The sequence below is a fragment of the Hypanus sabinus genome, chromosome 11 (genome assembly GCF_030144855.1).
Source record: "Hypanus sabinus isolate sHypSab1 chromosome 11, sHypSab1.hap1, whole genome shotgun sequence".
Classification (NCBI taxonomy): domain Eukaryota; kingdom Metazoa; phylum Chordata; class Chondrichthyes; order Myliobatiformes; family Dasyatidae; genus Hypanus; species Hypanus sabinus.
In genome coordinates, this window is record NC_082716.1 from 49,668,352 (window position 1) to 49,683,680 (window position 15,329).

General features: G+C 41.9%; 1 protein-coding gene across 1 annotated transcript in view; it reads left to right on the plus strand.

Annotated features, from left to right (window-relative positions):
• The first annotated feature begins 13,479 nt into the window (after positions 1–13,479).
• frem1b (Fras1 related extracellular matrix 1b) overlaps positions 13,480–15,329 on the plus strand; it is a 177,876-nt gene continuing 176,026 nt past the window's right edge. Inside the window, exon 1 of the mRNA XM_059983517.1 lies at positions 13,480–13,737. Coding sequence (XP_059839500.1) covers positions 13,480–13,737 — 258 coding nt within the window. The remainder of the gene's footprint in view (positions 13,738–15,329) is intronic.

The window sequence follows — 15,329 nt, forward strand, 5'->3', positions numbered from 1 at the left end:
CGGACTTTCCATCGATTCTGGCACCGCAGTTCACGTCAGCCATGCCCAGACACGGGGTACAGCACCACATTCTGACCCATGGTCCACCCCTTCACGCCCGCGCATGAAGGCTCCCTCCGGAAAAGCTCCACCTGGCAAAGGAGGAGTTCAAGAGGATGGAGGAATTGGGGATCGTATGGAGGTCTGACAGCCCATGGGCCTCCCCCCTGCACATGGTGCCCAAAGCAGCCGGGAATTGGAGACCATGCAGCGAATACCGCAGACTGAACGAGGCTACAACTCCAGACCGCTACCCCGTGCCGCACATACAGGACTTTGCAGCAAACCTGCATGGGGCAAGAATCTTTTCCAAAGTAGACCTCGTCCGGAGATACCATCAAATCCCGGTGCACCCTGAAGACATCCCCAAAACAGCACTCATCATCCCGTTCAGCCTGTTTGAGTTCCTCTGAATGCCGTTCGGCCTGAAGAATGCCGCACAGATGCTCCAGCGGCTAATGGATGTGGTGGGATGCGACCTGGACTTTGCGTTCATCTACTTGGATGACATCCTTATAGCCAGCCGTTGTCGTCAGGAACATCTGTCCCACCTCCGCCAGTTCTACTCCCGCCTGAGTAATTTCAGCCTCACGATCAACTCGGCCAAATGCCAGTTCGGTCTCGATACCATCGACTTCCTGGGCCACAGGATTACCAAAGACGGGGCAACACCTCTGCCCGCCAAGGTAGACGCGATCCGCCACTTTGCCCGGCCCAACATGGTCAAAGGCCTGCAGGAGTTTGTTGGTATGGTGAACTTCTACCACTGTTTCCTCCCCTCAGCAGCCCGTATCATGCACCCTTTGTACACCCTGATGTCGGGTAAAGGCAAGGACATTACTTGGGATGAGGAGGCCGCGACCGCTTTTTTTAAAGCCAAGGAAGCCTTGGCAGGTGCCGCAATGCTGTTGCACCCCAGATCAGATGTTCCGACTGCACTCACGGTGGACGCATCCGACACAGCAGTCAATGGGGTGCTGGAGCAGCTCATCGAGGGGTGCTGGCAACCCCTGGCGTTTTTCAGCAAGCACCTACGGCCACCCAAACTCAAGTACAGTGCTTTTGACTGGGAGCTGTTGGCAATCCGGCATTTCAGGTATTTCTTAGAAGGCAGGCCGTTCACCACATTCACGGACCACAAACCGTTGACCTTCGCGTACACGAAGGTGTCTGATCCCTGGTCGGCTCTCCAGCAGCAACATCTGTCCTACATGTCCGAGTACACGACGGACATCCAGCAAGTCTCGGAAGGACAACGTCGTGGCGGATGCACTGTCCAGACCAGCTGTCCAGGCCCTGTCCCTGGGGGTGGACTATGCAGCACTGGCGGAGGCTCAGCAGGCAGACGACGAGATGCCCAGCTACAGGACCGCAGTCTTGGGTTTGCAGCTGCAAGACTTTCTCGAAGGCCTACATGATAGGACCCTCCTGTGCGATGTGGCTACGGGCCAACCTCGTCCCATCGTCCCAGCAGCCTGGAGGCAGCGAGTTTTTGACTCCATACACGGTTTGACGCACCCATCTATCAGGACAACTGTCCGGCTGGTCTCCAGCAAGTTTGCATGGCACGGACTTCGCAAGCAGGTCAGTGAATGGGCCAGAGCGTGCGCGCAGTGCCAAACAGCCAAGGTGCAGCGGCACACTAAAGCCCCACTGCAGCAGTTCAAACCCCACCCACTGGAGGTTTGACCACATTCATGTGGATATCGTGGGCCTCCTACCAGTGTTCCGAGGAGCACGGTACCTCCTAACAATGGTAGAGCGGTTTACGAGGTGGCCAGAGGCGGTCCCACTCACTGACACATCTGCTGATTCCTGCGCCCAAGCTCTGATCGCAACCTGGGTAGCACACTTCGGGGTACCGGCCCACATTACCTCCAACAGAGGTGCCCAGTTCACCTCCAGCCTGTTGGGAACGCAACTACACCACACAACTGCCTACCACCCACAGTCGAATGGACTAGTGGAATGCTTCCACTGTCACTTGAAGTCAGCTGTCATGGCCCACCTGAGAGGACCTAGCTGGGTGGACGAGCTTCCCTGGGTCCTGCTTGGAATTTGCACAGCGCCGAAAGAGGATCTGTACACCTCGTCAGCGGAGTTGGTGTACAGCGCAGCCCTGGCCGTCCCGGGAGAGTTCATACCAGCCCCAAGGGGGCAAGAGGAAGAACCCGCAGCAGTCTTGGACAGGCTACGCGAAAGGCTCGGCAACCAGGCCCCCGTACCAACTTCACAGCACGGATGGACCTCGACCCATGTACCCAAAGACCTGCAGAACTGTAAGTTTGTGTTTGTACGAAGGGGCAGACACTGGGCACCGCTACAGCGGTCATATGAGGGGCCATTCAAGGTGATCAACAACAACGGGTCCATGTACGTTCTGGACATTGGGGGGAGAGAAGGTTTTCATGGTGGACCGACTCATACCAGCCCATGTGGATTTGGCGCAGCTGGTCGAGGTTCAGGCACCGTGGCGCAGAGGCAGACCTCCCAAACAGAGGCTGATCCAGACTTTGGACATTGGGGGGTGTATCGCCAGTTCTGGGGGGGCGAGGGTTATGTGGCGACCCACTTTCTGTGCAGGCAAACCAGCTCACAAGTAGCCAACGCACAGGGAGAGACTTTGGTAATGCACCTCTGATGTCATTTCTGCCCAGAGAGGGCGGGTGCTAGGGATTAAATGCCAGCGCCGCGAAGTTTGAATAAACTAGTCTCGAAACAACTTACCGACTGTGTGTCGTTATTTCAGCGCTGTGTAGCACATCACTACAGTACTATCCTAATTTGATTTGAGTGTTAGATTCAAATTGAACTAAATCTCTTTTAAGCTTTATATAAAATTCCATTATATCATGATCACTCTTCTCTAAAGCCTCCTTAATAACTAGATTATTATTTAATCCTGTTTATACATGATCTGTTTTATTGGTACCACAATCGGCAGAACTGGAAGAATACTATACCTTATATCTCCAATATATTATATACCTATATGCTTTTATACCTCCAATATATGACCTACTTATGTTATCTATTATATGCTAATCAATAAATCTGATGAAGGGTTCTTAACCTGAAATTTAACTCTTCATTTTCTCCACATACACAACATTATCCACTGAGCATATCCACTGTAATCTGTTTCAATAGCTGATAATTTGCCACATACATGTTGATTTCCCTATAATAATTGTTATCTTTGTTACATATGCCTCTAATTTTCAGACCATATTATTCTGTAGATTACTGTTCATAACTGGGACTGTTACAACACTGAACAATCTTTTCTGCTCCTTGCTGTTTCTTAGCTCCCCCAGATGTTTTTTCTACATTATCCTGAGCTAAGGCACTTCTTTTCTACTGCTTTATCTCATCCTTTGATATCACGTCTGTCTTTTTTGACTTTACTAGTCTCCTAGAAAAGTTGTGGGTCCTGGAGTGCTGAATTCAAAATTTTGGTTATTTGTAACCATGTTTTTGTAATCACCATTTATTTCAATTTGTGCTATTAATTTATTCATCTTACGAATGCTTTCTGATTTCAGAATGCCACATTTGACTTCTGCTGCCATTTTCCCTGCTCTGATTTGAATTAGACAGAGACAGGGATCAATGCCACTTTCACTACATTACACCTTCCCAAGTCCTTTCTCTTTAACTGCCTAAATTTCACAGTATTCGAACCATCAGCTGAAATATTTGATTTAAAACGTTATCTGCAGCCCCAGTAATTTGATTTTACTCGGGTGCTGGATGTTTCATATGAAACCCATTCCAAAAGAGCAACTCTCTCACACTCCTTCAGCAGATCCTTTTTCTTTCTTCGAGTGATATTGTTGGTGTCCACATAGACCACAATAATTCAATCCCTTTCCCTTTCATTCCAGGTTCCACTCCAGCCCAGTGATCTTGTTACAAAGTAGACAAAGTGCCCCCCAGGACTTACACTCACACATCCTGATAATAGTCATACAGCAGACAGCACAAGAACAGGCCCATCAGCCCACTGTGTCTGCACCGGCAGTGATGTAAACCTGAACTAATCCCTCTGTTTCCTGCTTGTTCACTTGTCTGTCTAACTGGCTCTGAAATGACTGTTAAAGCTTCACAGGCACCAAACGATACTGCTAACTATTCTATTAATTACACTTTGTCTGGACTATGGTCACTACAATCTGACACCTGTAATTTCCCTTCGGGAGATGTGCTTTTGAGCTATCTGTTGTGATCTGGCATTTTTGGGGCACCCTAAATGATTCAGCGAACTAGACTTTCAAGAATGCAGGTACGGCCATGGCAGCCATTGCTGGAGCAGACTTTGGGCTGGATCAAAGTGGTAGGGCCCGAGCCTGGGAGTGAAAATTGAACTGATCCTCCGCCAATTTAAGCTCTGAGGCAGATTAAAAAGATCAAGACCTCAAGGCTGAGGGTGAAGGATGAACTGATGTCCATCTCACTACTCCATGAGGATTGTGCAGTTTAGTGTTGAACTACCTCTGCAGCTGTGGCCTGCAACCATTGACCCTCACCTCAGCGCTGAACTGGCTTCATGGCTGTGGCCCGTAGCCACGAGACTCTTGGAATAGCTGCAGTGCTGAACTGGCTCCGTGGCTGCAGACTCACTTGTGAGTTCTCTGAGGTTCATGTTCTGTGTGTTATTTGTTTACTTTTCTATTGTTGCATGGTTTGTTCAGATTTTTGTACATTGGGTGCTTGACAATCTGGGGTTTTCAATAGGTTCTATTGTGTTTGTTTGGTGGCTGCCAATAAGGAGACGAATCTCAGGGTTGTAAAAAGTATATATACTTTGATAATAACTGTACTTTGAAATGTTACCCTCTGCTTCAACCTCCTCCACAGCAGTGCATCCCATCTGTGTAAAAAGAATTGCCTAAAAAATCTTATTTAAACTTTCCCCCTTTTAACTTCAACCTGTTCAACCTTCTATTTGATATATTCATCCTGAGAAACGACTGACTTCCTAGCATTTCCTTTCCTCTCAGAATTTTATATACCTCTGAAAGGTCACCCCTAAACCTCAGATTCTCTAGGTAAAATCCTGGTGAGCCTCTTCTCCACCCTCTCTGAAGCCTCCACATCATTCCCATAGTGTGGTGACCTGAACTGCTTATGATGCTTCAAATGTGGCCTAAACTGAATTTTACAGCTGCAGTATAACTTCCCAATTTTTACTGTCAATGCCCAACTGGTGAAATCAAACATACTTTACATCTTCTTTATGAGCCTATCTACTTGTGTTATCACTTTCAAGGGAGTAGCGAGCTTTCACCCAAAGATCATACTGTACATGAATTCTTGCAAGGCGCCTGCCATTTACTGCATACTTTCCTCTTGCATTGGACCTCCTAAAATGCAATGCCTCACACTTGTCTGGCTTAAAGTTTACTAATGGAATGAAATTCCAAAATGGGATCACCACGATTACAATGCTTTTCCATCAGATCACACATTACCTAACCTGTCAAACCTGCTATAGTTTATGTAAATGACCAGATCCAGTCTAAGGGATCAAATGTAAGTATTTAGGTAGACAGGGACCGATTAGGGATTGTTAACATGGCTTTGCACATGGTAGGTTTGTCTAACCAATCTTAGAGAGTTTTTTTGAAGAATTTATCTAGAAAGTTGATGAAGGCAAGGCAGTAGATATTGTTCACATGCACTTTCGCAAGGCCTTTGACAAGGCCCTCGAGGTTGATCAGGAATATTCAGTTGCTTGGCATTCAAAATTGGATTTGGCATTGGTTTTGAGGAAGAATCTAGAGAGTGATAGTAGATGGTTGTCTCTCTGGCCTGTGACAAGTGGTGTGCCACAGGGACTGGTGTTGGCTCATTGTTGTTTGTCATCTATATCAACAAACTGGACAATACTGTGGTGAACTAGATCAGTAAATTTGCAGATGACATCAAGATTGGGGATGTAGTGGACAGCAAAGAAAATGATCAAAGCTTGCAGCAGGATCTCCACCAGAAGGAAATATGGGCTGAAAGATGGGAAATTAAATTTAATAGAGACAAGAGTGAGGTGTTGTAGTTTAGTAGGACCAATAAGGGTAGGTCTTACATGGTGAGTGGTAGGTCACTGAGGAGTACGGTGAAACAGAGGGATCTGGGAATACAGATCCATAATTCCTTGAAAGAGGTGTAATGGGAAGATAAGATCGTAAAGAAAACTTTTGGCACACTGGCTTTCATAAATCAAAGTATTGAGTGCAGATGTTGGGACGTTATATTGAACTTGTATTAGACGTTGGTGAGGCCTAATGTCGTTTTGGTCACTTACTGTACTTACAGGAATTCTGTAAATAAGATTGAAAGAATGCAGAGAGAAAATTTGAAAGGATGTTGCCAGGACTTGAGGACTTGAATTGCAGGGAACTGTTGGATAGGTTAGGACTTTATTCCCCAGAGTGTAGAAAATAAGGGGAGATTTGATAGTGGTGTACAAAATTGTGAAGGGTATAGATAGGGTAAATATAAGGAGGCTTTTTCCACTGATGTTGTGTGAGACTAGAAGTAGAGGTCATGGGTTAAAGGTGAAAGGTGAAATGTTTCGGGGAACATGAGAGGAAGCCTCTTTACTCAGAGCGTAGAGAGAATGTAATGGATTCATTTCAGAAAAACTTAGATAGGTATCTGGATGGGAGGGATATAGAGGGCTATATTCTGGATGCAGATCAATGGGATTATGCAGATTAACAATTGGGCATGGACTAGTTGGGCCATAGGGCCTGTTTCAATGCTGTTGTGCTCTATGACCCTATGAATGCAATATAATTATTTATTTCAATATAACATTGCATAGCTATCTTGTCTCCCTAACTCACTAAATTCTGGACTTCACAGAAACTGCTTGTTCAGCGTTGTGCACTGAACCAAAAATAATCAAAAAAGAACCCGTATATTTATATTACCAGGTCTCATGTGTTCTGAGTGGGTTGGCTTGAGTTAACCAATTCTATCAGGTTACCTAATTACCTGACTGTCTACACGTTTACCACTCTATTCTACAACAAATAAAAACTGGGAGGTTAAGAAAATCCAGTAGTTCAACTAAATTAAACAAATATTGCAAAACAATCCATCTTATTTGCCGAAGTTCACACTCCTTCAGCATAGCACTGAAACATCAAGGAGGTGTATCTGTTTGTCTTGCCCAATGAAATTGGCAGTTGCGGAACATTGTGTTCACAATGGCCTTAGGATTGAATTTGACGGCACAAAACCACTGGCCTTTGGGACCGCCTGGTAAAGGAAGTCATTGAAATAAACTAGAGGAAAAGAATTTTAACGAAGTTCTCACTCTTAGTAAGAACTGGAATTCAATTGGAAACAAGATGGGAGGACGGAAACCTAATTGGATGAGGACTAACCATTCAGGGTTGATGGACTATGGTAGTATAAATACCACCAGACTAGACATGCCCAGGCATCATCCTTAATGAAGGTGGCAGAGTTTGTGATCGAAACATCGGGTTATAATTGATACCTATACCTGGCTAGAAGCCCGAGAAGATTTTATTCATCATATACGCTGGGAAAGCACTAGATTCTTTTTCAAACTCTAAAGGAGCTTGAGATTTATATTGTCAATAGAACTTGTTTATTTTATCAAAACATTATCAATTTATGAAAAAGCTCACAGTACTCTAACATATGATTTATTAGAAGGTATTTGTCCTACATTTTCCATTTATCCCACTTCTCTGTTGACTGGTGATCTACAGGATCAACACCTCTCTAAATCATAAAGTAAATGCAATCCATGTATGATTTTACAAAATGGCATACAACAGGAAGTACTTGCATTCTAACTGGGTAGCATGTTGGCACAGCGAACAGAGCTCATATTGCATATCTCCAAGTGACCTGCGTTTGATCGCTGCCTCTGGCACTGTCTGTGTGGAGTTTCACATTCTCCCTGTGAAGGTGTAGGATCCCCCTAGGCTCCTTGGTCTCCTCCCAAAGATGTACAAGTTGGTAGTTCACTTCGCCATAGTAATTTGGCTCTACTGTGTATATGAGTGATGAAATCTGGAATGAATTGACAAGAAATTTCAGGAGAATAAAATGAAATTAGTCTAATATAATTGTTCAACGTATACAGGACAGAAGCAGGTCCTTTAGTCTATGCTGAACATGAAGTCCAATTAAACTAATCCTATCTGCCTGCTCATGTTCTGTGTCCTTCCATTCCCTGCCTGATCACATATCTGTAAAAACCCCATAAGCATTGCTATTGTATCTGCTTCTAGCACCTTCCCTGGCAACATGATCCAGGAACCTACCATTCCATGTAGGAATAACAGCTTGTCTTGCACTTCTCCTTTGAGCTTTCCTCCTCTCACCCTAAATCACCTCATCGAGACTGCGATAATTTTCCTAAAACGTTAACCTATTCACTCACCACAGTTACTTCCTGACCAGTTGCGTACTTCTAACAACTGTAGAATGTTGCTTTTGCATGACCATTTTTCATGATGGGCACTATGTCTGATCTCAATTCTGATCTCAGTGCTTGTATGAGGTAGCAATCAAGCTTGTAAATAATAAAATCCCATCCTTGTCTCTGGTTGAAGGAAATGCAATGCATGAAATACTGCCAAACTGATACCAATACTTGTAGACTATACAGAAACTATGTTTGAGTTATCAAACATGTGAAGAGTTCTCTTTAAAGAAACTAAATTGGATCTTTACATTAAATATCCAAGCACATTCCTGTTTCTCAAGTTATCGATACCATTCATTTATAAGATAAAATACATCAACTGGTGAAGATCAAAACAGTAACTTTCCTGTAGTAACTCTCAGTGGCCCTCCAAATTTGTGAGAGGTCATCCTGGTCTCAAAATTGTCCCAAAGTTTAAAGCCTCAACAAACCAATTCAATATTTTCTTTTTTGAAGAAAAGCACAAGTAGTTGCAGTATTTCCTAACGTCACTCATCACAAGCCAATTTAGGAATAAAATGGAGAAAGGAAGGTATTTTGCATTGTGGAAGAAAACAACTGAAGCTGACATTTTTCTGAGATATAATTACCTTTCTAAACATTAGTTTCTTTTTGAAATCAACATTCGCCAATTTAAGGGAGATTTGCTCCAGCATAATTGACAGGTCTAATCAATTTTGTTGTCTGTTAAATTAAAAGCAGCTATTCACTGTCCTTCAAAATTGTTATTATGATTCTATATCTATAAACAGCTGTTTTACATTAGATTCCATAAAATGGTTCCTCTGGTAAGATGTTTACCTTTAGAATTGCACTAGATACCTCTTGTAAACAGATGAGGAGGTCACTAAGTGGTGTGTGATTAACCTGTGCCTGTTCTTGGAAATGCGGACAGCACATTAAATTTGACAAAGCCATAAGCTTAATTATCTTCAGCTTGTTCAATAACCATCATGCCAGAGGTGGTGTTTTATTGATTAAATAATGTTCAATTCCATTCACAACTCACCAGAAAGTGATGCAGTCTAGAAATACGTATAGGAAAATCCAGACAACATTGAGGCATGTGTTGATAGGAGGCAAGTCCCATGTGTCCCACAAAAGTTCCCAGCAATGAACAACACAGAAGTCTTACTCTTGATGTTCAGTGGAATTATATTTAATAAGATCACACCACAAACACCCTATTGTCAGCATTAACTAGAAACTCAGCTGGATCAGCCACATAAATACTACAGCTACAAGTGCCGGTTAAGGCCTGTGAAAGCTTTGGCAATTCACTTGTCTCCTAATATCTCAAAGCTTTTCTATGGTCTCCAAGTCACAATTTAGGAGGTTAGTGGAACACTTCCTACTTCTTAGATCAGCACAGCTTTCACAATACTTCAGCACCATCCAGGACAAAGTCACTCATTTGATTTATATTCATGGAAAAGCAGGGTTCAACCTTAAATGTCAACAAATTCTATCCTCCCATGGTTGCTACTAAACTTGGTGAGTTCTTCCAGTAGATCGATTATTGCCCTAAATATTCATTCCCTGCACTACGGGCACATAGAGCTGCAGAGGGACCTGCTACAAAATATATTGTGATTATTCACCTCAGAAATTCTCATAGGACTTTCCTAACTTCTGAGCTCAACTGTCCAGAAGGCTTAATGGATCAGGGGCATGAGGACACCACTATCCGTGGTTTTCCCTACAAGTCACACACTACATTTATTTTATAGCTATTATGTAAAATAAATTTCCAAAAATACCACAGATAAGGAGGTAATTCAAATTGATACATACATGGTGAGATCATACACTAATTAAATGGATGTATCGCAATGTAGCATGCATGGTGTAATGCTTTGTCATCAACTTAGTTTCTCCTATGTCGAACAATCAAAATGATTTGAGAAATATGTTGAAGATTCCTGCAGTTCTCCGAGTTCAGTTAACTGAGAATCTGTGAAGAAATATTGCTGAAGCAAACAGTAGTGCCAGTAGGAACAAAGCTGTACTGTTCCATTCTCTCTTTGGATCCCTACTTTTTAATATTGGAAAAGGCCATAAAGCCAAATCTGGCACACAAAAGAAATCAACCATCTTGGCATCCTTTATAATTAATTTGGGATTTAGAAAGCTAACTATACAGGGTGAAGTACAAATGTAATGAAAGAACAACTCCAAAATACTCTGCCTAAGGAAATTCAGCCATCTGGTATGTGTGTGTATTTAACATTTAAATAATGTAGCAGGATAAAACAGTCTGAACTGTGTGCCAATAAATGGGGCAAATTGCATTTATCATTTGTATCTAAAATAGTATAGAATGTAATCACTTTAAGTGCCCCAAATGTTCCCTATCCTATCAAAGCAATAATGAAAAATTCAAAAGCAATGCTGTTCTCCTGATTGCAAGCACTTTATAACAGTGTATTCACTCTCAAATACAGATAAATTCTTACAATGTAGAAGCCAATAATTGTAAAAGTAACATTAAAACATTAATGTGCAGTACTATTATCATTAATAACATAATTATGTCCTTAGAAGACTAACAATGTTTTTGATATGTGAAAAATAAATTTTGTGTGAAATGGAAGTATAAACTTGATTCTGATAATTGTGGACCTGCAGCTCAGAACTGCTCTGATTTGTTACTAATTGGTACTAAATTTGTAATTTTTCACAGTTCGGTTCATCTTCATTTTGCAGTTGTGTAAATTGTGTGACAGGAGACAGCAGTCTTTTTCATATCTCTCCCAACTTTTATTCTCATTGACTCCCACAGTTTGTCACTGCAGACTCACTATCACAATAAGATTGAGACCAAGTTCTGAATAGCCTCAAGCTCACTGGCACAGAAACTAGAAGTGCAGTTGGACATTGTAGATAGTATCCTTAAGCCCAAGGACTTGAGACAAACTGGGAGAAGAAGTGAGAATTTAAATGCTCAGGACAACAGAGATGAGATGTGAGTACCATTTGATTCATTGCTTTTCAAACTGATCTATGAGAATTTGATGGTGAAAGCCTCCTCACTTGTTTTGTTTTCCTTGGGGCATGGTAGATCTTCCAATCCAAAAACATCTTGTGTAATTTAGAACTAGAGGTCAGAGATTGAGGGTGAAAGGAGAGATGTTTAAGGAGAATTTGAGGGGGAGCTTCCTCACTGAGTGTGATCCGAGTATGGAATGAACTGCCAGTGGAAGTGGTAGACATTTAAGAGAAATTTGGATAGGTAGTTGGATGAGAGGGGTACTGTGGGCTATGGTTCAGGTGCAGGTAGATAGGATTAGGCAGAAAACCAGGTCGGCATGGACTAGATTGGTCACAAGGCCTGTTTCTGTGCTCTAGTACTCTATTACTAAATCTCCTGGTAATTCTTATCAGATCAGTCCTGATTCTTATATATTAAAAGGACTGCAAATGCTGGAAATCCTAATTGTACAAGGCATTGGTAAGGCCAAATTTGGTATATTGTGTGCAGTTCTGGTCACCGAATTATAGGAAAGATATCAATAAATTAGAGAGAGTGCAGAGACGATTTACTAGGATGTTACCTGGGTTTCAGCACTTAAGTTACAGAGAAAGGTTGAACAAGTGAGGTCTCTATTCATTGGAGCGTAGAAGGTTGAGGGGGGATTTGATCGAGGTATTTAAAATTTTGAGAGGGATAGATAGAGTTGACGTGAATAGGCTGTTTCCATTGAGAGTAGGGGAGATTCAAACGAGAGGACATGATTTGAGAGTTAGGGGGCAGAAGTTTAAGGGAAACACGAGGGGGTATTTCTTTACTCAGAGAGTGATAGCTGTGTGGAATGAACTTCCTGTAGAAGTAGTAGAGCCCAGTTCAGTTGTGTCATTTAAGGTAAAATTGGATAGGTATATGGACAGGAAAGGAGTGGAGGGTTATGGGCTGAGTGCGGATAGGTGGGACTAGGTGAGATTAAGAGTTCGGCACGGACTAGGAGGGCCGAGATGGCCTGTTTCCATGCTGTGATTGTTATATGGTTATATAAATTTAAAATAAAACAAACAGAAAACATAACACAGATCAGGAAGCATGTGTGGAAATGGAAACAGTGTTTGGATTTCAGTCAACTTCCTGGTTGAGAAGCCAGTCTCATGACAGGTGCTAATGATGGGAGACTTCAGGGCTGTTAAGATGCTCTGGACACTCCATCATCAGGTTATCTCTGAGGTATGCTTTGTGAAGTGCCTGAGAACTTCAACTATGATCTGATGACAACATTTCTATTGTAAGTGTTTTAACACAAACAACACATTTCACTGCCTGTTTCAAAGTACACGTGATAAATACATTTGAATCTTGAGTCTTTGAAGCAAGGTTAATGAAGGTAACAGAGTGGATTAGGTGATGGTCAGACATACTGTTGTCAATTCTGACATGGCGTGGAAATGTGGACAACTTTGTGGTCTCTTGCTCAGAGGAGGATGTAATCCATCAAAAGCCTGAGTGTTGCCATGGAGTCTTTTACTTTGGGAATATTATTTCTGTACAGATCTCACATGCTTACCTTTATACTGTTGAAAGCAAGCAGATTCAATGATGACTTGTCTTCTAGTTAATGTTTTCTCAAAAATGTGCAGGAATTCACTTTACATTTCAGATATCTACAAATCTTTCTTGAGAGTAGTGTTCAAAATTTGAAAAAAAATAATTGTCTAAATATTCGTTTCTCTTACAGCTGCAAATTGAAGTGAAAGTTGAGATGAAAAGGAAAATATTCACGTAAGACACAGGGCATGGGAACCGAATGACAAAAAATCAAACACATCCCAGTTTACTAACCCCACTGGACTACATTCAGGCATGTGGATTCTCCTGCAAGTAACCTTATTTCAACCAGGTCTTCTACACAAAATGGGAAATTATTACAACTCTTGTATTTAATATTTTTCTAGCCTACAATTCTGATAAACAATAATCTCATCTGCTACTTATTTGAAAGATGACTGGTCTAAAGAAGATATCTTTTCGAATGAAGATGTTTCTAATTTTGTTGATACTGGTAAAATTGTGCATTGAACAAATAAAAGCAGATAGACTTGTTCAACTGAATGGAGGGATTATAGTTGGCAGGGGACAATATTCATTTGTGACAGATAATGACCTGCAGTTCAACATACCTAAGGCTAAAGATTCCTGCAAGGTAGAAGTTGTTCTGAATGAGCCAGTAACTCAACGTGTTGGCAAGTTAACTCCTCAGGTAGGTGGGCTAAATTTCATTAAAACCACTCTACTTAGAACTAAGATCAAAACAACAGGTGTGTGTTTTTCCTGAATACATTCTTGAGTAAAAAAAGCAAGTTGTATATGTTTTCTCAAGTTGCATTATTTTCAAAATTTGGAGCTTAATTGCAGCCCACTTGATTGGAAGCCCATCCAGAACCATTCAAACATTTTGCTGCTGAAGTAGCAGTAGGTTATACTATTTGCAGCAACTTACCAAAGCTCTTTAGAGAACAGCTTCTAAAACTGTGCTCTGCTAGCCAGGAGGACAAAGACAGCACAAACATGGGAACATTAACATCGAGAAGAGACCCTCCAAGTCACTTACCAACCTGAGTTTAAAATCTACTGCTGTTTCTTCACTATTGCTGGATCAATATCTTTCAAAGTCTACTGAGATTCAAGAAAGCAACTCACCACCACCTTTTCAAGGACAATTAAGGATAGGCAATTAAATGCTGAAAGCCACATCGGTTGAATGAATAAAAATTAATAATTTCATCCACGTATCTGGAGAAGATACTCTCTTTTGGTAATCAGATTCCTCTATGATTGCCGTTTAGATAAACAATTTTTCCACTTATGAAATAAAACAAATTGTGTGTATATTATATCACAAATATCAGGCTTCCTTTATTCTTTTAGGATCTGTGATAATCATCCCCATTGGATGAAAAAAATTAATTTTGGACGGTTAAGTTTAGATAATCAAGAAACCATGATGCCACGTTGGATAGAAGTGATACTTGAATTCAATCTGAACTTAGTTGTTAGCACTTAAGTGGAGTTGAACACAACACAGAAAGAGCAGTTTGGTGCATGGTTGTACTGAGTGATGAGGATTTCATAAGGAACAGTGTAGAAGATATGAATATAACATTTGTGTACTTGCTGTTATCCTTCACAAAGTAAATGATGAGAATGTCACAATAAAATAAAAATGCAATTGAAAAATAATGTAAATTAAATATAGATAACGAGGAGTGTGCCATAAGAGCATGATACAACTGCTTAGCTGATGTGCCAGCATGGATTGGTGACCTAATTGTTACTGTAGCCATGAAGTTAAGAGATATGGTGGCTCCATATCACCCCTCATACTCTCCCCTCACAGGGGTGAGTAGTATAGAGTCAGCTGAGGTGGGAAATTGGGAGCTTGCAGCCATTCTTTTTACGTGAGAGGGTGGAAGTAGAGTCTGCGATGTTCCAACATTGTCTGGTGGGATTGTAAAAAGTTGCAAATACTCCTGCATTTAAGTTGTCGGAAGGTGAGTGGGGAACAGTGGAGAGAAGGAAGGTACCTCAATGGGAGGAAGTAGATTATGGGCCATGTGGTAAGGGAAATTCAAAGTGTCGAATGGAACACGATTTTGTGGGCCTAGGCCCTCCTGAGAACAGGGATATTGAGCAGGTACATATAATGTGGTGAGTGCTCCTGTTTCCTACCACATCCCAAAGATATGATGGCATTGTGGAGGGATCATTCAGGTCTACCAAGCTGGTGCTATGGGAATAAGGCTACATGATCTAGAAGTTTCCAACAATGGCACTTAAATAGGCAAGGCATAG